Below are 24034 nucleotides of genomic sequence, written 5' to 3'. Positions count from 1 at the left end.
CTCCCCCTCCAGTCTGGTCGCTAATTCACAAGGAAGTGTGCCATAATTAGAAGTGAATGGTTGCACATTTAGGTTAAGAGGGACTAAAGCAACTGCGATTCCTCAATTAAGTAATTTCATTTTGCTTATCTTCCATAATGGTGACCGTGACGGGAGACAAACCTGGGATCCTTCTGATATGCGGTCAGATGAGTTCAATCAACACTGATTGACAACGGTGCTCCATAAGAAAATTTGGAAAATATAAAACCACTGATCTTCGTCCTGTCGGCATGATCTGGTGGAATGCCTGTGGTGGTGCTGAAAGGAGCGGCGATGTGTGCGTAAACTGTTGAGCAGTGACTGCCAGTCCAATAACCTCTTAACGTTCAAAAGGAGAAATCGCAAATAATACACAGAAATAAAGGCGGGCGAAATGACATATTGTCAAGTTACGTTGCGACGGCTTCAGAACGTTAACACGGTGGCAGCATGGATGTCTCCTAGGTTACGCCGCTGTCGTACTTTAGAGTTATCATCTTGATATTTACTAAAAGTTTTGAACGATCTAGAAGACGCTCACCAGGCACACTCACATAAATTTGAGGCTTTAGTAGTGGGGAGCACTTCAACACGGCACCTAAACTACTGTTGCACGTGATTCAAATAGCAACTGAACCTATTCTGATATGACGTTCGGAAGTTTCCAACAATAGCCACTGCTCACTGTGGATACTATTGAAAACTTCAGATTCCAAAGAAAAGTCAACAGACAAAAGTGTCGCTATTACGAACTTCAGCTTGGTGTATCCCTGCTCGTGAAACGGTTAGTTCAAAGCAGACTTGGTTCCAATGGAAATCGCAGGAGGTTGCGGGAATACCCGTACCGCCTCAGTATGATCCCGTGTCGACCACATTCTCTGTCTGCGACAGTAGATACCAAGGAATGGTGCTAATGCAGCGTCTGTTGCCCTCTCGAAATGCATTACCAAGAAATATTCACTCGTTATGCGACAGACGACATAAATGTATAAACGTAGCACGAGGACAACAAGAATATGCGAAAAGCAATGTTTTGTTTCTTCCTCAATCTAGCAAACGGAATTAGTATGAATTATTATGAACGCTCCATTCAAGTAATTTGCTTGGATCACATATTACACTTAACTTAAAATGAATGCTACTGATAGTTGTTGAAAGGTTTGAGGCTATTAACATTGAATGCTAACGACTCGTGCTGAGGATGGGTGATGTCCGAAAGCTATTAATAAATTTAGAAAAACGATACTACGGACTGAAGTAACAGTTTAGAAAATAAAATTTTTGTCAAGAAATACATGAGATATTTATATTTGAAACGGTTAGCAAACCAGCCAATAACATAAGCAATGCGTCTTAAGGTAATAGCAGGCTATTGCTTGTGAAAAACTGACGTTTGAATCGTATGTTACCGAAGAGCGCGAAATGTGATACTATTTTTTGAATTTCTCAAATTCTTAACGAATTTGTGTACTATATTTACGATGAAATAGCTACCAACTAGCTGATTATCCAGTAATTAAGCCCAGACTCAGCTGTGGAGGGGGAATGAAATTTTGTCTACAGTGTAAAAAGAAGTTAACCTGAAATACGGTGAATAACACAAGATTTATATGTTCATCTATAAATTGTGTCGATAGGAGCAGTATGTCATTCGTCGTCTCACCACACTTCTGACACCACAAACTACGCGACTGGCCATTAAAATTGCTGCACCAAGAACAAATGTAGATAATAAGCGGGTATTCACTGGACAAATATATTACACTAGAACTGACGCAGTTTGGGTACATAGATCCTGAAAAATCTCAACCGCGAACCACCACCTCTGGCCGTAATAACTGCCTTGATACGCCTTGGCATGAGTCAAACAGAGCTTCGACGGCGTGTACAGGTACAGCTGCCCATTCAGCTTCAACACGATACCACAGTTCATAAAGAGTAGTGACTGGCGTATTGTGACGAACCAGTTACTCGGCCACAATTGACCAGACGTTTTAAATTGGTGAGAGATTTGGAGAATGTGCTGGCCAGGACACCACTCGAACATGGTCTGTATCCAGAAAGGCCCGTACAAGACCTGCAACATGCGGTCGTGCATTATCCTGCTGAAATGTAGTGTTCCGTAGGGATCGAATGAAGGGTAGAGCCACGGGTCGTAACACATCTGAAATGTAACGTTCCACTGTTCAAAGTGCCGTCAATGTGAACGAGAGGTGACAGACGCGTAACCAATGACACCTCATACCATCACGCCATGTGATACGCCAGTATGGCGATGACGAATACACGCTTCCAATGTTGCGTTCACCACGATGTCGCCAAACATTTATGCGACCATCATGATGCTGTTAACAGAACCTGGATTCATCGGAGAAAATGACGTTTTTGCCATTCGTGCACCCAGGTTCGTCGTTGAGAACACCATCGCAGGCGCTCCTGTCTGTGATGCAGTGTTAGAAGTAACCGCAGCCACGGGCTCCGAGCTGAAAGTCCATGCTGCTGGAAACGACGTCGAACTGTTCGTGCAGATGGTTGTTTGTCTTGCAAACGTCCCCATCTGTTGACTCAGGGATCGAGACCGTGGCTGCACGGTCCGTTACAGCCATGCGAATAAGTGCCTGTCATGTCGACTGCTAGTGATACGAGGCCGTTGGGATCCAGCACGGCGTTCCGTATTACCCTCCTGAACTCACCGATTCCATATTCTGCTAACAGTCATTGGATCTTGACCGACGCGAGCAGCAATGTCGCGATGCGATAAACCGCAATCGCGATAGGCTACAATCAGACCTTTATCAAAGTCGGAAACGTGATGGTACGCATTTCGCCTCCTTACACGAGGCATCACAACAACGTTTCACCAGGCAACGCCGGTCTACTGCTGTTTGTGTACGAGAAATCGGTTGGAAACTTTCCTCATGTCAGCACGTCGTAGGTGTCGCCACCGGCGCCAACCTTGCGTGAAGGCTCTGAAAAGCTAATGATTTGCATATCACAGCATCTTCCTCCTGTTGGTAAAATTTCGCGTCTGTAGCACGTCATCTTCGTGGTGTAGCAATTCTAATGGCCAGTTGTGTATGTAGCAGACACTTCTAGGTTGTTTGTACGCCTTACACTTCATACTGATCCCAGTCCTGGAGTGTGAAGTGTAAGGCCTTTAGTGCAGCACTCTTTCCAGATATCAGGTCACGTATGTACATTGTGTTGGCGTCACTGCTACGGGAGCTAGAGTCGCTCGCTCCTCGGAGAGCCATGGGAGGCCGCCACACTGTCTACCGGCTAACGCGAGGCCTCGCGTGTTCCAGGGAAGCGTGGGGGTCGCGGCCCGTGCAGGGCTACTTCGACCCCGAGATGCTGGCTGACGCTCTGGCGCCGTCCGGAGGAGGAACAGCAGCAGCAGCAGCAGCAGCAGCAGCTGCTGGCCGCTCACCAGGCGCCCGCCGTCTCCGGCAGCAGCTCATCGCACTCTGCTCGGTAAGACGCAGTCCGCTGGACATTCCTCTCCTGAGGATATAGACCACTCTGGTAGTCTAGAATATGCACAAAGTAGAAATTTCAGCGAATCATTCCTCAACTCTAATTTCTCCAAACTTGAATTGCTGTAATAATTACATTGTTTGCTGAAATCTTAGTTTCTTAAAGAGTGAACTAAGTTTTGTAATTATCGCCTGATATTTAAAATTATTTCGTGAGGCAGTAGATGCGACGAGACACATTTAGGAAACCATTTTACGAAAACGTGAAATCTGCATAAAGAAACTTGGAGAAATATAATGATCATTACATTCAATCAATTAAGTTATAATAAATGAAATTTTTGTAGGAATGTATACCAAATGTCGGTTCTCAATGACTATACCACTTCTCCTTTTCTCCTTTTGCTTTCTCTCTCTTCTCATTCTCTCTCTCTCTTCTCATTCTCTCTCTCTCTTCTCATTCTCTCTCTCTCTTCTCATTCTCTCTCTCTCTTCTCATTCTCTCTCTCTCTTCTCATTCTCTCTCTCTCTTCTCATTCTCTCTCTCTCTTCTCATTCTCTCTCGATCTTCTCATTCTCTCTCTCTCTTCTCATTCTCTCTCTCTCTTCTCATTCTCTCTCTCTCTTCATTCTCTCTCTCTCTCATTCTCTCTCTCTCTTCTCATTCTCTCTCTCTCTTCTCATTCTCTCTCTCTCTTCTCATTCTCCTCTCTCTCTTCTCATTCTCTCTCTCTCTTCTCATTCTCTCTCTCTCTTCTCATTCTCTCTCTCTCTTCTCATTCTCTCTCTCTCTTCTCATTCTCTCTCTCTCTTCTCATTCTCTCTCTCTCTTCTCATTCTCTCTCTCTCATTCTCTCTCTCTCTTCTCATTCTCTCTCTCTCTTCTCATTCTCTCTCTCTTCTCATTCTCTCTCTCTCTTCTCATTCTCTCTCTCTCTTCTCATTCTCTCTCTCTCTTCTCATTCTCTCTCTCTCTTCTCATTCTCTCTCTCTCTTCTCATTCTCTCTCTCTCTTCTCATTCTCTCTCTCTCTTCTCATTCTCTCTCTCTCTTCTCATTCTCTCTCTCTCTTCTCATTCTCTCTCTCTCTTCTCATTCTCTCTCTCTCTTCTCATTCTCTCTCTCTCTTCTCTCTCTTCTCTCATTCTCTCTCTCTCTTCTCATCCTCTCTCTCTCCCTCTCTCTCTCTCTCTTCCTCTCCCTCTCTCTCTTCCTCTCTCTCTCTCTCTTCCTCTCTCTCTCTCTCTTCCTCTCTCTCTCTCTCTTCCTCTCTCTCTCTCTTCCTCTCCCTCTCTCTCTCTCTCTCTCTCTCTCTCTCTCTCTCTCTCCTCTCTCTCTCTCTCTCTCTCTCTCTCTCTCTCTCTCTCTCTCTCTCTCTCTCTCTCTCTCTCTCTCTCTCTCTTCCTCTCCCTCTCTGTGTACTGCAATCTGTTTTTCTGCCATTTTGCATGCTGTGTGAAGTATTCGACAACTCGTTTTCTATAAGATGAAGTATCTGTCTTCCACTTAGGATGAATGTGACATCTTCGTTGCTGTGCTTTGTCGATACAAATACCCGCTGGTTTACCTTGTCATTTTGTACCGGGCACAGCGCCTCCTACAAATGACAGTGACAAGGTATTCAATAGCGCACTGAACAACCTTTTGACCAGCACACAGCACAGATCTTTCATGGCATGGATTCGGGAAACCATCGGTAGGTTTCCAGATTTCACACTAGGTCACTAAGCGCAAGTCACGCAGTCCCAAAAGTGGTACAGACGATAGTGTTAAACCTAGCGCCACTCTTCCACTGAGACGTTCCTGATGACTTGCAATGAATGACAAGGATTTCTCCGACGAAGACTAGGTTTGCTGGTCCTCGTCAGTTTCAGTTCAGTGGGTGGCCACACCATGGTATTGCCGGTGTTTTGTAGTCTTGAAAATGAACTCGTTTCCGAAATATTGATTGCAGAGCTGTGTAGAGCATCGCTATAAAAGTACCTAAATTACCTAATCGTTTACATGCAAGCCCTCAATTAGATACACATTGAAAATATTTTGTGCTGCTAGATTTCCATCCTTCTCATTACTGTCTGTGTGAAAGTGCAAATGAATGCGTTTTTTCGTGTTTCCATTGGTAGCTTGCAGTTTGGACCTTCCTGTCTGCTGTGTTCAGTTTGGCCAACTTTGGGTGTTCAGTCAAAGCAAAGAGGTTTGTGCCTTCTAAGTAGTCTTTATCGACAGTAGGCAGGTTGGTACCAGGAGCAACCCCTTTGGTCTGTTCTGGCTACCTGCGGAGATTCGTTGTTTTCAGAGGTACTTATTTTAGGTACTTATTTTAGGTACTTATTTTAGGTACTTATTTTAGGTACTTATTTTAGGTACTTATTTTAGGTACTTATTTTAGGTACTTATTTTAGGTACTTATTTTAGGTACTTATTTTAGGTACTTATTTTAGGTACTTATTTTAGGTACTTATTTTAGGTACTTATTTTAGGTACTTATTTTAGGTACTTATTTTAGGTACTTATTTTAGGTACTTGACGCTGGGCAGTTGGCGAGTGTGGTCGGTAGCTTAAGACTGAGCTTAGTCTTAAGGCTAGCTGAAATAATAGGTCACATGTTATTACAGCAATAGGTTCATAATGAGTCACAGTTTACGCAAGATAGGCCATGATGCAATTTACCAATTTTAATAAGTGTCTTTCGTTACTTTATTTTTGCTACCAGAACCACTAGCATGCAAAGGCTTCCCGTCTAGTGATGCAGACATTACGTTACAGTAGATTTTCCTAAGTGTGTAGGCTTGCATGGTTACATTCTCATGTGAATGTTTATACTTATTATAGTAGTTTGAATTGTTTCGGTTTCACCTGTAATATAAATTTTCCTTTATGCTTCGCACCACATGGCATGAACTTGTCTTCTGTGTTGTTGAGCAGTAATCAGTTGTTCCCTCGAGTGAATTTAGGCTGTGTTGAATTTTCTGTGCAATTAATGGATTTTAGCGCATTTTACCGTGCGAAATTTCAGATCGATAGCTTGCTTGCATTATTAGTCTGAACTAGGTGCTTGGACGAGCCAGTTGAGCCCTCAGCTATCTGTGCGATCATAAAGAATAAAATTTCTTACAGTTCGTTTTCTGTCTTTGCGCGCCGCGCATGTATTTTAATCGTTATGTTAAAATATTCAGGCACCTGGTAAATGTGCTACCTTTTTAATCTAGTATCCATGTGGTCTCACCCCCCCCCCCCCCCCCCCCGCCCCCCCACCCGCCTGGCATCGGCTTTATTTATGTGACAATATTTTAAACAATTGCATTTGTCGAGAGATTAATACTTCGGAAGGCGGACCGAACACGCTCGTCTGGACCTCTGTGCCCAGCCTGGCTCATTGTAACGGAGACCGTTACACAGTATATAGGAAAGGGGCGATTAATAAAAAAAGTAGACGGCTTAATCCTGGCAATTACTGACGTTACTGATTACAAGCATCAATAACTTTGACAGGAAATCTAATAGTAAAATACTTACGAATGACAAAAGTGATGTGCCGGTCCAGTACAGGAGTCACATGTACCAGTGAACACCGAGCGAGGTGGCTCAATAGTCAGCACACTGGATTCGTATTCAGGAGGTCGACGGTTCAGACCCGCGTCCGGCCATCCTGATTTTGGTTTACTGTAATTCCCCTAAATTGCTTCAGGCAAATAACGGAATGGTTTCCTTGAAAGGGCACGGCCGATTTACTTCCACATCCTTGCTTAATGCGACGGGACCGATGAATGGGTCAAATGACTGTGAGCACAATGGGCCTTAACATCTGAGGTCATCAGTCCCCTACAACTCAAAACTACTTAAACCTAACTAACCTAAGGAAATCAGAGACATCCATGCACGAGGCAGGATTCGAACCTGCGACCGTAGCGGTCGATAGGTTCCAGACCCAACACCGGCCGGCTAAGGGACCCATGAGCTCGCTGTTTGTTCCTCCCACCGAAACCAACAAACCAAACAACTAGTCACTAACCGGGAGTTTCCAGCCGTGGCCGGAAGATCAGTGGGCGTGATGCGCACCATCAGTGTTTTGTCAGTGACGGTGGCTGGATGCTAGACTGACACCACTGCATACGCCAATGTAGCGGATCACTTTCCATGCTGACTGCACTGACTTCGTGTAGTCAAAGGAGTACTGTGGCGAAAGTTTCTGACAAGTTTCAACTACTGCCAGTCGTGAGAACAGACTGAAACAGTTAATGTAAAATAATGAAAATGATGAATACTGCCTCTTAAAACTCTAAATCGCGTCGACAGAAGAACTGACACACTGTCCGCCTGCCCGAGTGGTAAGAAGTTCGCCCTCCGTGCAGCAGGCCCAGTTTAGATTTCCGGCCGGGTTGGATATTTTCTCCTCTCCTCGGCTGGGTATCGCGTTGTCCTAATCATTCATCACTGTCATGCAAGTCGCCCAGTGTGGCGTTAACTGAAATAAGACTTGCAGCTCGGCGGCCAAACTTCGCTGGTTGGGGCGTTCCGGTCATCAATGCTACACGATCATTTCATTTACCAGGTACACTACTCTAGAGAGGCGGCGGCAACATGTTTCAGGTGCCCTCAAAGGGACATTTAGGGTTCAAATGGTTAGTAAACTACCACACTACACAAAAGTGGGACATAACGATCCCCTGGGAGCAAATGAGTTGGTGAGGCCCAAGTCACATTGGACGTGTAAGAATTAAGTCCTCTTAGAATGTAGCATAGGTTAAGAGTTCCACGTAGATGCAGGAAGATCTCAACATCGTCCCCCCCCCCCCTCCCCAGGGGGTCCACAACTCTTCTGTGGATACGTGCATGGCGAGCACGGGGCTCGAGCCATTGCAGCCTTCTTTCTCTCCCGGGCTGCATTTCCTTTCCCCTCCATGCTCCTTTCCCCTCCGTGCTCCTTTCCCCTCCGTGCTCCTTTCCCCTCCGTGCTCCTTTCCCCTCCGTGCTCCTTTCCCCTCCGTGCTCCTTTCCCCTCCCTCCGTGCTCCTTTCCCCTCCCTCCGTGCTCCTTTCCCCTCCCTCCGTGCTCCTTTCCCCTCCCTCCGTGCTCCTTTCCCCTCCCTCCGTGCTCCTTTCCCCTCCCTCCGTGCTCCTTTCCCCTCCCTCCGTGCTCCTTTCCCCTCCCTCCGTGCTCCTTTCCCCTCCCTCCGTGCTCCTTTCCCCTCCCTCCGTGCTCCTTTCCCCTCCCTCCGTGCTCCTTTCCCCTCCCTCCGTGCTCCTTTCCCCTCCCTCCGTGCTCCTTTCCCCTCCCTCCGTGCTCCTTTCCCCTCCCTCCGTGCTCCTTTCCCCTCCCTCCGTGCTCCTTTCCCCTCCCTCCGTGCTCCTTTCCCCTCCCTCCGTGCTCCTTTCCCCTCCCTCCGTGCTCCTTTCCCCTCCCTCCGTGCTCCTTTCCCCTCCCTCCGTGCTCCTTTCCCCTCCCTCCGTGCTCCTTTCCCCTCCCTCCGTGCTCCTTTCCCCTCCCTCCGTGCTCCTTTCCCCTCCCTCCGTGCTCCTTTCCCCTCCCTCCGTGCTCCTTTCCCCTCCCTCCGTGCTCCTTTCCCCTCCCTCCGTGCTCCTTTCCCCTCCCTCCGTGCTCCTTTCCCCTCCCTCCGTGCTCCTTTCCCCTCCCTCCGTGCTCCTTTCCCCTCCCTCCGTGCTCCTTTCCCCTCCCTCCGTGCTCCTTTCCCCTCCCTCCGTGCTCCTTTCCCCTCCCTCCGTGCTCCTTTCCCCTCCCTCCGTGCTCCTTTCCCCTCCCTCCGTGCTCCTTTCCCCTCCCTCCGTGCTCCTTTCCCCTCCCTCCGTGCTCCTTTCCCCTCCCTCCGTGCTCCTTTCCCCTCCCTCCGTGCTCCTTTCCCCTCCCTCCGTGCTCCTTTCCCCTCCCTCCGTGCTCCTTTCCCCTCCCTCCGTGCTCCTTTCCCCTCCCTCCGTGCTCCTTTCCCCTCCCTCCGTGCTCCTTTCCCCTCCCTCCGTGCTCCTTTCCCCTCCCTCCGTGCTCCTTTCCCCTCCCTCCGTGCTCCTTTCCCCTCCCTCCGTGCTCCTTTCCCCTCCCTCCGTGCTCCTTTCCCCTCCCTCCGTGCTCCTTTCCCCTCCCTCCGTGCTCCTTTCCCCTCCCTCCGTGCTCCTTTCCCCTCCCTCCGTGCTCCTTTCCCCTCCCTCCGTGCTCCTTTCCCCTCCCTCCGTGCTCCTTTCCCCTCCCTCCGTGCTCCTTTCCCCTCCCTCCGTGCTCCTTTCCCCTCCCTCCGTGCTCCTTTCCCCTCCCTCCGTGCTCCTTTCCCCTCCCTCCGTGCTCCTTTCCCCTCCCTCCGTGCTCCTTTCCCCTCCCTCCGTGCTCCTTTCCCCTCCCTCCGTGCTCCTTTCCCCTCCCTCCGTGCTCCTTTCCCCTCCCTCCGTGCTCCTTTCCCCTCCCTCCGTGCTCCTTTCCCCTCCCTCCGTGCTCCTTTCCCCTCCCTCCGTGCTCCTTTCCCCTCCCTCCGTGCTCCTTTCCCCTCCCTCCGTGCTCCTTTCCCCTCCCTCCGTGCTCCTTTCCCCTCCCTCCGTGCTCCTTTCCCCTCCCTCCGTGCTCCTTTCCCCTCCCTCCGTGCTCCTTTCCCCTCCCTCCGTGCTCCTTTCCCCTCCCTCCGTGCTCCTTTCCCCTCCCTCCGTGCTCCTTTCCCCTCCCTCCGTGCTCCTTTCCCCTCCCTCCGTGCTCCTTTCCCCTCCCTCCGTGCTCCTTTCCCCTCCCTCCGTGCTCCTTTCCCCTCCCTCCGTGCTCCTTTCCCCTCCCTCCGTGCTCCTTTCCCCTCCCTCCGTGCTCCTTTCCCCTCCCTCCGTGCTCCTTTCCCCTCCCTCCGTGCTCCTTTCCCCTCCCTCCGTGCTCCTTTCCCCTCCCTCCGTGCTCCTTTCCCCTCCCTCCGTGCTCCTTTCCCCTCCCTCCGTGCTCCTTTCCCCTCCCTCCGTGCTCCTTTCCCCTCCCTCCGTGCTCCTTTCCCCTCCCTCCGTGCTCCTTTCCCCTCCCTCCGTGCTCCTTTCCCCTCCCTCCGTGCTCCTTTCCCCTCCCTCCGTGCTCCTTTCCCCTCCCTCCGTGCTCCTTTCCCCTCCCTCCGTGCTCCTTTCCCCTCCCTCCGTGCTCCTTTCCCCTCCCTCCGTGCTCCTTTCCCCTCCCTCCGTGCTCCTTTCCCCTCCCTCCGTGCTCCTTTCCCCTCCCTCCGTGCTCCTTTCCCCTCCCTCCGTGCTCCTTTCCCCTCCCTCCGTGCTCCTTTCCCCTCCCTCCGTGCTCCTTTCCCCTCCCTCCGTGCTCCTTTCCCCTCCCTCCGTGCTCCTTTCCCCTCCCTCCGTGCTCCTTTCCCCTCCCTCCGTGCTCCTTTCCCCTCCCTCCGTGCTCCTTTCCCCTCCCTCCGTGCTCCTTTCCCCTCCCTCCGTGCTCCTTTCCCCTCCCTCCGTGCTCCTTTCCCCTCCCTCCGTGCTCCTTTCCCCTCCCTCCGTGCTCCTTTCCCCTCCCTCCGTGCTCCTTTCCCCTCCCTCCGTGCTCCTTTCCCCTCCCTCCGTGCTCCTTTCCCCTCCCTCCGTGCTCCTTTCCCCTCCCTCCGTGCTCCTTTCCCCTCCCTCCGTGCTCCTTTCCCCTCCCTCCGTGCTCCTTTCCCCTCCCTCCGTGCTCCTTTCCCCTCCCTCCGTGCTCCTTTCCCCTCCCTCCGTGCTCCTTTCCCCTCCCTCCGTGCTCCTTTCCCCTCCCTCCGTGCTCCTTTCCCCTCCCTCCGTGCTCCTTTCCCCTCCCTCCGTGCTCCTTTCCCCTCCCTCCGTGCTCCTTTCCCCTCCCTCCGTGCTCCTTTCCCCTCCCTCCGTGCTCCTCTCCCCTCCCTCCGTGCTCCTCTCCCCTCCCTCCGTGCTCCTCTCCCCTCCCTCCGTGCTCCTCTCCCCTCCCTCCGTGCTCCTCTCCCCTCCCTCCGTGCTCCTCTCCCCTCCCTCCGTGCTCCTCTCCCCTCCCTCCGTGCTCCTCTCCCCTCCCTCCGTGCTCCTCTCCCCTCCCTCCGTGCTCCTCTCCCCTCCCTCCGTGCTCCTCTCCCCTCCCTCCGTGCTCCTCTCCCCTCCCTCCGTGCTCCTCTCCCCTCCCTCCGTGCTCCTCTCCCCTCCCTCCGTGCTCCTCTCCCCTCCCTCCGTGCTCCTCTCCCCTCCCTCCGTGCTCCTCTCCCCTCCCTCCGTGCTCCTCTCCCCTCCCTCCGTGCTCCTCTCCCCTCCCTCCGTGCTCCTCTCCCCTCCCTCCGTGCTCCTCTCCCCTCCCTCCGTGCTCCTCTCCCCTCCCTCCGTGCTCCTCTCCCCTCCCTCCGTGCTCCTCTCCCCTCCCTCCGTGCTCCTCTCCCCTCCCTCCGTGCTCCTCTCCCCTCCCTCCGTGCTCCTTTCCCCTCCCTCCGTGCTCCTTTCCCCTCCCTCCGTGCTCCTTTCCCCTCCCTCCGTGCTCCTTTCCCCTCCCTCCGTGCTCCTTTCCCCTCCCTCCGTGCTCCTTTCCCCTCCCTCCGTGCTCCTTTCCCCTCCCTCCGTGCTCCTTTCCCCTCCCTCCGTGCTCCTTTCCCCTCCCTCCGTGCTCCTTTCCCCTCCCTCCGTGCTCCTTTCCCCTCCCTCCGTGCTCCTTTCCCCTCCCTCCGTGCTCCTTTCCCCTCCCTCCGTGCTCCTCTCCCCTCCCTCCGTGCTCCTCTCCCCTCCCTCCGTGCTCGGTTCCCCCCCCCCCCCCGCAATCCTCCTGGTTCTGTTGGTTTTACACTCCGGCTTTGTTGCGTCATCTCCTCCTTTTGGCATTCCTTGGTCCCCCTCTGAGGTTTGACCTCCATTACAAAATTTCTCCTCCGTAGTGTGAGCAATTTGGGAAAGAGCACCTTACCTAGTGTCTCCGACGTGCGCCCTCCTAGTACATTCCACCTTTTCTTTCACGTCGTTGTCTGATGCTAGGGTGCATAGCCAGCACGGTAGCCAGCCCGTGTGGTGGGGTCGCTATGTACCCTTTTGGTTGAGCCCCCTGAACACACAGGGATCACACTTCTGATACCTGAGCTGTGACCACCTCATGCATGCCTTGGAGTGGTTGCTCGTCATCCTGGAGCATCGGAACTCCCGGCAATGGCCACCGTGCCAGACGGCCTTTGCTGTGGCTGGGTGGCGCCTGTGAGGAGAGCCCCTGATCGGAGTGGGTGGTATCAGGGCGGACTATATGCAGATGAAACGTATACGGCTCCAAAACTCTGGCTGTTCTTCTGCGGCCGTCTCTCTGCGTGGAACTGATTCCTCAAGTGCTGCTTCTCTTGCCCCTTCGGCCTTCCCTTCCGTGGCTACCCCCTGGGAGGAGGGTCAGGCCCGTCGTCTATGGGCAAAACCTTTCCCCCATTATCTAGTTTGCACCAGGACTGATGGAGATACTTTCACCAGTGTCAAACCTTTATTCTTTGTGGAACACATTGAAGACAAGTTTGGCGAAGTGGACTCCCTGAGCAAGATGCGGTCCGGTTCGTTGCTGATGAAAATGGCTTCAGCTGCCCAATCTGTGGCCCTTCATGCCTGTACCCATCTTTGCACAATTCCTGTGTCCATTACCCACCACCAGTCTCTAAATATGGTACAAGGTGTGATTTTTCACTGGGACCTCATCCTTCAAACTGATGAGGAACTTTGAACACCCTGCCGTCCGAGATTGTCCCACTTTGTTCGGCGTGTTCAGAAGGGTCCTAAAAATAATCGTATTAATACTGGTGCCTTTATCCTGGCCTTTGAAGGGGATACCCTTCCTGAGAAAGTTAAGATTATGGTCTATCGCTGTGATGTGACGCCGTACATCCCACCTCCTATGCGGTGTTTTAAGTGCTTGCGTTTTGGCCACATGTCTTCTCGCTGTTCCCAGGCCCCTCTCTGTGGTGACTGTGGACGTCCACTCCATGAGGGGAGTCCCTGTGTTCCCCCTCCTGTATGTGTAAATTGTCATGGTAGTCATCCTCCACGTTCACCAGATTGCCCGGTATAGAAGGAGAAAAAGATACAGGAGTATAAGTCCCTCGATCGTTTAACCTACACTGAGGCCTATAAGAAATATACACGACATCACCCAGTGTCCATGACATGTAGTTACGCCTTGGTTACATCTTAACCCCTTCCTCCCCCTTCCTTACCCCCATCCCGGACCCCTCTCCTCCCCCCTCCCCTGCGGCTCCCACACCTTCTCCTATGGGCGCTGCTCCCCCTCCCCAGCTGGAGAAGTGTCCCACTCCTTCGGCGTCTGCCGTTCAAGGGCTCCTCTCCCGGGATGCCCCTTCCCAGCTCCTTCCAGGTCAAAGGTCTGCTGCCGCGCGGCGACCGCGAGAGCCGTGGTCTGTCGGCCCCCAGGTCGCCCGGTCTCTTTCTGTTCCTGATCTTGCTGCAGCTGGCTCCTTCATGCCACACAGCCCTCCTCGATCTCAGCCTGAACGGAAGAAGAATCATAAGTCCCGGGACAAAGAGCCTCTGGTGTCACCGGAGGTCCCTTCCCCGACTTCACAACCGGATTCTGACCTGTCGTTCATGGATGTCGCCCCCTCCTTGTCGGTGACGGGTGGGGACCCGGCGGTATGACTGGATTTAGCGTGTTCAGCCCCCATTTAAACCATCGTTCTGTGGTTCTCCAATGGAATTGTAATGGATACTATCGTCACCTTCCAGAATTGAAATCCCTTCTTTCGTCCTACTCTGCAGCTTGTGTGGTTCTCCAGGAATCTCATTTTACTGATGCTCACTCACCGACCCTCCGTGGGTTCCGTGTTTTCTGTCGAAATCGGGTCGGACCCTTGCGGGCTTCTGGTGGCGTTTGTACGTTGGTCCGTACAGACATTGCTAGCACGTAGATTCCTCTCCAAACTACATTGGAAGCGGTTGCTGTTAGGGTCCACTTAGACTCTACAGTCACAGTTTGCAATCTTTATCTCCCTCCTGACAGGACACTTACACCTGCTGCCTTAACCACCCTTCTTCAGCAACTTCCTCCTCCCTTCCTCCTCCTTGGGGATTTTAATGCTCATCATCCTTTGTGGGGCAGTGCTCTTCCATCTAGACGAGGTCTTCTTATAGACCAATTTATTGCAGACCACGACCTGTGCCTCCTTAATGATGGCTCCCCTAATCATTTTAGTGCTGGTCATGGTACCTTTTCTGCCATTGATCTTTCTCTTTCTTCTCCCTCTCTCCTCCCTTCATTACACTGGTCACCACACGACGACCTTTGTGATAGTGACCATTTCCCGTTGATTATCACGCTCGCTTCTCGCTTCCCGCTCCCCGATGGACAGGTTACCTCGTTGGTCTTTCCACCGCGCCGATTGGCCTCTATATACTGCACAGGTCGAGTTTTCTCCCTCTTTGTCGGGTTGTATTGATGACGTCCTACGTGACGCGTCTGACGCGATTGTTCGCGCTGCTAACCTTGCTGTCCCGCGCTCATCTGGACAATTTCGTCGTCGGCAAGTCCCGTGGTGGAGTACGGCCATTGCCATTGCCATCCGTGATCGCCGTCGAGCTTTGCAACACTTTAAGAGGCACCCATCTGTAGCCAGCCTTTCTACCTTTAAGCGCCTTCGCGCTAAAGCCCGTTATTTAATCAAAGAGAGCAAGCGGATATGTTGGGAACGATTCGTTTCTTCCCTTGGTTCCACTGTCCCTCTGTCACGGGTATGGGCTACACTTCGCTCTCTCCAAGGTTGCCATCGGCAGTCCACCCTCCCAGGCCTTCACCTCCCAGATGGCATTTGTACGGACCCATTAGTTCTCGCAGAACATCTTGCTACCCATTTTGCAGTGGCATCAGCGTCGGCCTCCTATCCAGCTGCTTTCCTTCATCAAAAGCAGCGGGCTGAAGCTTCCACCTTATGTTTCACCCCTTGTGAGTCAGAATCTTACAACGAACCTTTCACTGAATGGGAATTTCTTTCTGCTGTGTCTTCTTCTCATGATACGGCCCCTAGCCGATATTCCATTCATAACCAACTGCTTCAACATCTCAGTGCTCCACAATGGCAACATCTTCTTCAGGTGTTTAACCGTATCTGGCTCCAGGGTGACTTCCCTTCTCAGTGGCGGGATAGCATTGTGGTTCCTGTCCTTAAGCCTGGTAAGAACCTCCTATCTGTTGACAGCTATTGGCCAATTAGTTTGACCAATGTTGTTTGTAAGTTACTTGAACGGATGGTAGCCCGTCGGCTCAATTGGGTCCTCGAATCTCGGGATCTATTGTCGCCTTACCAGTGTGGCTTTCGAGAGGGACGGTCTCCAATCGATCATTTACTTCGCTTGGAATCCGCAGTTCGGCAGGCTTTTTCTCAGCGCCGCCATTTGGTTGCAGTGTTTTTTGACCTTCGCGAGGCCTATGACACGGCCTGGCGCCGTCACATCTTACTTACCCTTCATCAGTGGGGTATTCGGGGCCCACTCCCGATTTTTATCCGCCAGTTCCTGATCCATCGGTCATTCAGAGTTCGAGTTGGTACTGCTTTTAGTTCTCCATGGACCCAGGAGACGGGCATCCCACAGGGTTCTGTCTTGAGTGTCCTTTTGCTAATCGCTATCGATGGACTTGTGGCCTCTGTCGGTCCCTTGGTCGCCCTTGCCCTGTATGTGAATGATTTCTGCATTTGGGTTAGTTCCTCTTCGATGGCATCTGCAGAACGGCAGCTCCAGGTAGCTATACGGCGTGCCTCTGCATGGGCCCTCTCACACGGGTTTCAATTCTCTCCTTTAACATCGCGGGTGGTCCACTTCTGTCGCCGTACTACGATCCACCCTGATCCAGAGCTCTATCTCGCTGCACAACGATTGCCTGTGGTCCCATAGTTTCGTTTCCTGGGTCTTCTTTTCGACAACAAGCTCACTTGGCTGCCCCATATCAGACTCCTGAAGGTAGGATGTTTCTGTAAACTCAATGCCCTTCGCTTCCTTGCCCACTCCTCTTGGGGTGCGGACCGTTCCCTCCTCCTCCGTCTTTATCATGCTCTAGTTCTGTCTCGCTTGGACTATGGTTGTCAAGTTTATGGTTCAGCTGCTCCTTCCACACTGCACGTGCTGGATCCAGTCCACCATCGTGGTATCCGTTTGGCCACCGGTGCCTTCCCTACTAGCCCTGTTGATAGTCTCCTGGTTGAAGCTGGGATCCCCCCCCCCCTTTCTGTTCGGCGGTCCCAGCTTCTGGTGTCTTATGCACTCAATATCCGTTCCTCTCCCACTCATCCTTCCTATTCTATCGTGTTCCCAGACCATGGACGTCGCCCACCCGACTCCCGCCCTCGGGCGGGTTTACCGGTTGGGCTGCGCCTTGCGTCTCTTTGCCGTGATTTTCGGCTTGCTTCTTTGTCCTGTCTTCCTCGCTCCCTCCCCTCCACCCCTCCATGGTTAGTTCCTCGGCCTCGAATTCGGATGGATCTCCGCCGCGGTCCGAAAGATTCCATCCCCTCGGTGGTGTTCCGTTCCTTTTTCCGCCAGATTTTGTGGGAGTTTCGGGATGCTCTTGTTTTCTTACACTGATGGCTCTAAATCTGCTGATCGTGTTAGGTATGCCTTCGCGTCCTCTGTTGGAACGGAAAGTCATCTGCTGCCACCTACATGTGGGGTGTTTACTGCGGAATTGATGGCAATTTCCCAGGCCCTTACCTTTATTAAACAGTCCCAACACAACCGCATTTTGTTATGCACGGACTCGATGAGTGGCCTACTTGCCATTGACCGGTGTTTTTCGCGCCATCCCTTGGTCTCTGCCATCCATGACCATCTCCCTGATATTCACCGTGCTGCTTGTTCTGTTGACTTTGGGTCCCTGGCCATGTGGGTATCCCGGGTAATGAGCTCGCTGATCGTTTGGCTTGGGGAGCAGTTACTTACCCCCCGTTTTCTGTAGCCCCTCCTGCAGCGGATTTGCGGCTTCACATCAAATCCCACTGCGCACAGTCATGGGCCAATTCTTGGGAGGCTACTCCCCTGTCTCTTAAACTTCGTGCAATTAAGGTGACACCAGGCCCGTGGCGTTCTTCCTTTCGCATCTCCCGAAAGGACTCGACCACACTGTGTCGTCTCTGCGTTGGTCACACTCTGTAGACCCATGGTTTTCTTTTGCGTGATGAGCCACCCCACACTATGTGGTCGTGGAACCTTCCAGTAGCTCACATTTTGGTTGAATGCCCCCTTCTTTTGGTTCTGCGTGCTAAGTATAGGCTCCCCCACACTTTACCTTTGATGTTGGCTGACGATTCCCGGATGATCTCTCTGGTTCTCGGTTTCCTCTGGGAAAGTGGTTTTTATTCTCAGTTTTAAGGTTTTTAATCTCTCTGGTGTTGGGGCAGGGCGGTGAGTGTTTGGGTGTCTCCCACTGAAAGCAGTGTTCAGAGATTCCTGATTCACCTCCCTGACCGAATTTCTCTTTTCTTCCCCTTTTACTCTGTTTTTGCCCTTTTTTTAGGGCTTGGTTAATCTTTCGATTCCCATACGTTCTTTCTACATTATAGCAGTTGTACCTTTTAAGCCACAGGTGGTCTTGCCTATGCTGCTTCAGTGTTGGGTTCCTTCTCTTGCCGACTTCCCTCATTTTGTTTTTTACCAATGACAACATGACTGCCTTTTTAAGTTTTTCCCTTTTCCGTTTTATTGTTCTGACTTTACTGAGTTGTCCCATTAGCGGAATGGCGCATATCTGAAACAAGGGACTGATGACCTAGCTGTTTGGTCCCTTAAACCTCAACCAACCAACCAATCAACATCGTCGCTCTACGCGAGTGTGCTGCATTGCAGGGAGCAGAGGACGCCCTGGCCAGCCCTGCCCGGCGGCTCTCTTTTTCCTCTGCGGTGGTACTTCGACCCCGAGGCGCTGGCGGACGCTCTCAAGCCGTCGGACCAGACCAGAGGAGCCGCCAGCCACCCACCAGGGGACGCGTCCTCCCCGGCAAACAGGTAACGCCGACCTGCCGCTGTGCGCTCAGTGTGACCACCGTCCTAGAGATGTGTACTACTTTGGTAGTGGTGAATGTGTACGTGGTAATAACTAACGTTAGAGAAATTAGTTACTTACACTACTGGCCATTAAAATTGCTACACCACGAAGACGACGTGCTACAGACGCGAAATTTAACCGACAGGAAGATGATGTGCGAATGCTCTGAAAAGCTAATCATTTGCATATCACAGCAAGGTTGGCGCCGGTGGCAACACTTACGTGGTTTCCAGCCGATTTCTCATACACAAACAGCAGTTGACCGGCGTTGCCTGGTGAAACGTTGTCGTGATGCCTCGTGTGAGGAGAAATGCGTACCACCACATTTCCGACTTTGATAAAGGTCGGATTGTAGCCTATCGCGATTGCGGTTTATCGTACCGCGACATTGCTGCTCGCGTTTGTCGGGATCCAATGACTGTTAGCAGAATTTGGAATCGGTGGGTTCAGGAGGGTAATACGGAACGCCGCACTGGATCCCAACGGCCTCGTATCACTAGCAGTCGAGATGACAGGCATCTTATCCTCATGGCTGTAACGGATCGTGCAGCCACGTCTCGATCCCTGAGTCAACAGATGGAGGCGTTTGCAGGACGACAACCATCTGCACGAACAGTTCGATGGCGTTTGCAGCAGCATGGACTTTCAGCTGGGAGACCATGGCTGCGGTTACCCTTGACTCCTGCATCACAGACAGGAGCGCCTGCGATGGTGTACTGAACGACGAACCTGGGTGCACGAATGGCAAAATGTCATTTTTTCGTATGAATCCAGGTTCTGTTTACAGCATCATGATGGTCGCATCCGTGTTCGTTGACATCGCGGTCAACGCACATTGGAACCGTGTATTCGTTATCGCCATACTGGCGTATCACCCGGCGTGATGGTATGGGGTGCCATTGCTTACACGTCTCGGTTATCTCTTGTTCGCATTGACGGCACTTTGAACAGTGGACGTTGCATTTCAAATGTTACGACCCGTGGCTTTGCTCTTCATTCGATCCCTGCGAAACCATACATTTCAGCAGGATAATTCACGACGTCATGTTGCAGGTCTTGTACGGGCCTTTCTGGATAGAGAAAACGTAAGACTGCTGCCATGGCCAGCAAATTCTCCAGATCTCACAAACTGAAAACGTCTGTTCAATGGTGGTTGAGCAACTGGCTCGTCACAATACGCCAGTCACTACTCTTGATGAACTGTGGGATCGTGTTTAAGCTGTATAGGCAGCTGCACCTGTACACGCCATCCAAGCTCTGTTTGACTCAATGCCCAGGCGAATCAAGGTCATTATTACGGCCAGAAGTGGTTGTTCTGGGTACTGATTTCTCAGGACGTATGCACCCAAATTGCGTGAAAATGTAATCACATGTCATTTCCAGTATATTTGTCAAATGAATACCCGTTTATCATCTGCATTTCTCCTTGGTGTAGAAATTTTAGTGGCCAGTAGTGTATAATGGTGTCGCGTAGACTCCTTGTAGTAATGCTTAAGTGGCGTCCAGTTATTTGGGCATCAGTTGGTGGCAGGTTTAGATGACTAGTGGCCTTTACATTACCAGTGCATTGCGGTGTTCCCTGCCCTCTGCCTGCGATTGAGTATTTGTGGAGCTCTCTCTTCACGTGTGCTCACACTTTCACTCATAAATGCTTGTATGGCGCGAGTACGCAGCCTTGCATTTTCCACGTTAGGAGCAGCTGCCAATAAGAGCACTAGACTGATAATTCGAGGCACAATCGGATATTACTGCAATTTGTACCAGGTAGAATTTCGCGTAGGAAATAGTCTTGGTCGTAAATTTATTCACTATCTGTGGCTCCGATACATCATAAAACAGGTGTGGCGAGAACGACAAATACATTATAAGAAATGTAATTAATTTTTGCCAATTATAATAGAGTATTTTCTACTTACACTTGGAATAAAACACAAAGCAAAGATCACAAAAGTGAGCACACAAATCACTGAAAATAATTTCCATACCAGTGGAGTCAAGTGCCAAGCTCACTGCGCACAGATAACTTACCGATGATGAAAATATTACAGACGCCAGATGGTGTTATGTCGTATAGATAATAAATTTAATACCAAATAATGGGTGCTATGAAAAACCTCTAGTATGTAAAAGAAAAAGTCAACGGCGTACTGTTACCTGAAGTAACAACGAAAGAAGCCAGACGAGTGTATAAACGTAGTACAAATGCAGACGTGGACAGCATTGCATATAAATTAAACATAGGCGCAGAAACGGAACAGTGCACCATTAGTACAATGGCTAACACATTTGTTTTGATGTTTTACAACCCGGCTGTGACAAATCCACTAGGAAAACTACAGTAATGCCCAACGTACCGAAAAATCGTATTGCCAAAATTACAAACGTACTACCTGGCTATAAAACCAATGGGTTAAAATGTACATTAGTAAGAGCAAAACCTTAAAGGATACCTTAAATGAGGGTGCAGAAAAGCGTATGTTCAAGGCTATAAGTAAAAACATGCGCCCAACGTTCAGAAACCAGTATGTGAAAGAGTAACAGTGTGAAACGTAAATGACAGTGGCGTAAAATCAAAAAACATAGAGGTTACATAGTTATTTGCTAGCAGCATAAACGTATCATCTATAGAAATATTGAAAGATAAACATGATTAGGGAAAGGGTGGAATATGAGGTGTTAAGTGACAGGGAATGGGAGTATGAAAAGACGCCAGAAAGAGTGAATCTCAAAGCAACAGAAAATGACATCACACAACCCATATTTAGCATCTGAAAACATTAAAATACCAACAAAAAGTAATCGTACAAGCATGAGTGTCCCATTTTCTGAGTATTGTGCTCAATCTCGTGACCTTTCCTCCGTATTTTACTGTATGAGCAGAAATTGCTATATTAGGGATGAAGAGTAGACTTTCTTATAATGTAGGTCTTGTTCTCGTCACAGCTGTGTTCTGATGTATCGAAACGCATAATGATGAAAAAAGTGTGACCAAAATATTTGCAAAATTGTATCGTGTGCCCAATATGAATGGTTGCTTGCTTCAAATATAGAATTTCTCAATCAAGTGATGGGTGGAATTTCCTCTATGTGAAACCCTCCTGAGACGCAAATAACGCTGTCTACGAAGACAGTAACGTAAAATTTCAACAAAGGTCAAACACACATCAGACAATTTTCGATGTACTCAAATACGTAGTTGATATCGCTTAGGATACAGTACTTCCTTTTTCTAGGTGTTAGCGTGCAACCAAACAAAACATTAACAAATTTAGAAGCGCCGTAACAAACTTATTTCCTCTATTGCGTCACTGGCAATCGTGATTTGTGAAGAGAAGAGTTGAATTTAACAAGACTGTCAAGACAATGCTGGACATGTCTATGTTGCTCATAGAACGTAAGACAGTCATAACACACTGATCAGCCAGTTGCAGAACTTTACGGCCACCCAACTAATAGCCGGTATGTCCTATTCTGGCACGAATCGCAGCGGTGATGCGTCGTGGCATGGAAGCAATGATGCCTTGGTAGGTCGCTGAAGGGAGGTGTCACACACACACACACACACTCACACTCACACTCACACTCACACACACACACACACACACACCACGCTGACATACTACATACAGTGTGCGTGTGTCTGAGTAGCAGTCATTCGTCGCCAGGTTACTCCACCGCCTGGTGGTATTTATATCGATAGTAGGTCGGTTGTCATAATGTTCTGTCTGATCAGTATATATTACAAAATTCCCCTGTAGACAGCTGTACATGACATTTCAGTCTACAATAGAACTTGCTCCACGCAGAGCGTCGGTTCACGCGAGTTGTTGACACACGTTGCAGGGAGCAGCGGGAGGCGCCACCCCAGCTGGGGTTCCTGGATCCCGCCGCCTTGGCAGACGCCCTCGCGCAGTCTCCAGAGTCTGGAGAATCTGGAGAGTCTGAAGGCTCCAGCAGACGGACAACAGGCGCCGGCGGTGGCCCACCTCCCCGTCGTGCCGTGTAAAGCTGTCTGCTAAACGCGACTACCAACCGAAAAGAAACATCCACCACTTTGGTAGTCTAGAATGGAGTCATTCACCCCTTAATCCTTCAGACTAAATTTATTTTCCAAACCACATTGCTTTAATGAGTTAGTGTTCGCTAAAGTGAGTCCTTTAATGTTCGTAATTTTCTTCTATATTTTCTTGTTCTATCATTTTTACTGAAGACGATTTCGTGGTACTGTTCTCAATGTGGAACAAATTAAGAGGACAATTTTATGAAGAGAGAGAGAGGGAGATCTGCAATAAAAGCAAAACATCCATGATACGACAATACGATTCGTCAGAAAGTAAAGATATTTTAGGCAGCTTGGATACGTACTTAAACATCGTTATGAACTCCTGTTTTGCCTTTTATTAGTGTGGGACTGGCTACCTGCTTCTAGTTACTCGCAGATTTTACAGCTATTTCGTAGCTTCGCATTTTCAGGAACTGTAACTCATTTTTATAAGCTGACGCAGTTTATTTTCCTCTCTAAACGAATTTGATATCTTAGCTTTGATTAGTCAATAAATGGCATCATTTTCATATCTTCCCATTTTTATAACACACACGCTGCCTTTTCCACAGAAGATAAACTGAACATAATTTCGTTACCACTATTATGATGTGGAAGTAACTTTTCCTATCAGACCTGAATGTATCCTCTATGTAGTGACCATAGCTATACAGAGGTCCATACAGACACGTAAGTGGATAGGAATTGCAGAGATTAAAGGCAGTAAGCTGACGATATTTCTTTGCAAAACATTTGCACATATCCTCTGAGAGAAACTGGATTATCTTTACTGCTCGAAATGTTTGATACCAAACGCAGATCTGAAAACTAATGTAGGTTAAGGGGAGAATGGAGAGACTGAACTGCATGAAACAGAATGACTTTATATATGAAACGTCATATTGGCATGTAGAGATCTCAAAAACTCGTGGATCGATTTCAACCAAATTTGGTATAGACAGCGAACTTCACAAGTTTCAGCACTGTGGACTTTGACCACCTAGATCCAATAGGAGCAGAGATGCTGGAAAAAAAAATCTTTTTTAGCCTATACAGCATAGCGCCCCCTCTCCCTCCCCCGTACGCCCCCTCTCCCTCCCCCGTACGCCCCCTCTCCCTCCCCCGTACGCCCCCTCTCCCTCCCCCGTACGCCCCCTCTCCCTCCCCCGTACGCCCCCTCTCCCTCCCCCGTACGCCCCCTCTCCCTCCCCCGTACGCCCCCTCTCCCTCCCCCGTACGCCCCCTCTCCCTCCCCCGTACGCCCCCTCTCCCTCCCCCGTACGCCCCCTCTCCCTCCCCCGTACGCCCCCTCTCCCTCCCCCGTACGCCCCCTCTCCCTCCCCCGTACGCCCCCTCTCCCTCCCCCGTACGCCCCCTCTCCCTCCCCCGTACGCCCCCTCTCCCTCCCCCGTACGCCCCCTCTCCCTCCCCCGTACGCCCCCTCTCCCTCCCCCGTACGCCCCCTCTCCCTCCCCCGTACGCCCCCTCTCCCTCCCCCGTACGCCCCCTCTCCCTCCCCCGTACGCCCCCTCTCCCT

General features: G+C 50.6%; 1 protein-coding gene across 1 annotated transcript in view; it reads left to right on the top strand.

The window, feature by feature from the left end:
* The window catches only part of LOC124620296 (serine/arginine repetitive matrix protein 1-like), a 92646-nt gene extending 70185 nt beyond the window's left edge, over positions 1–22461 (top strand). Inside the window, exons 6-9 of the mRNA XM_047146968.1 lie at positions 1659–1663; positions 3327–3495; positions 18257–18415; positions 22299–22461. Of these exons, the coding sequence (XP_047002924.1) occupies positions 1659–1663; positions 3327–3495; positions 18257–18415; positions 22299–22461 (496 nt within the window). The remainder of the gene's footprint in view (positions 1–1658; positions 1664–3326; positions 3496–18256; positions 18416–22298) is intronic.
* Positions 22462–24034: the final 1573 nt, after the last annotated feature.

This window comes from Schistocerca americana, chromosome 6 (genome assembly GCF_021461395.2).
Source record: "Schistocerca americana isolate TAMUIC-IGC-003095 chromosome 6, iqSchAmer2.1, whole genome shotgun sequence".
NCBI classification, from domain to species: Eukaryota; Metazoa; Arthropoda; class Insecta; order Orthoptera; family Acrididae; genus Schistocerca; species Schistocerca americana.
This window is presented reverse-complemented; position numbering and strand designations above follow the sequence as displayed.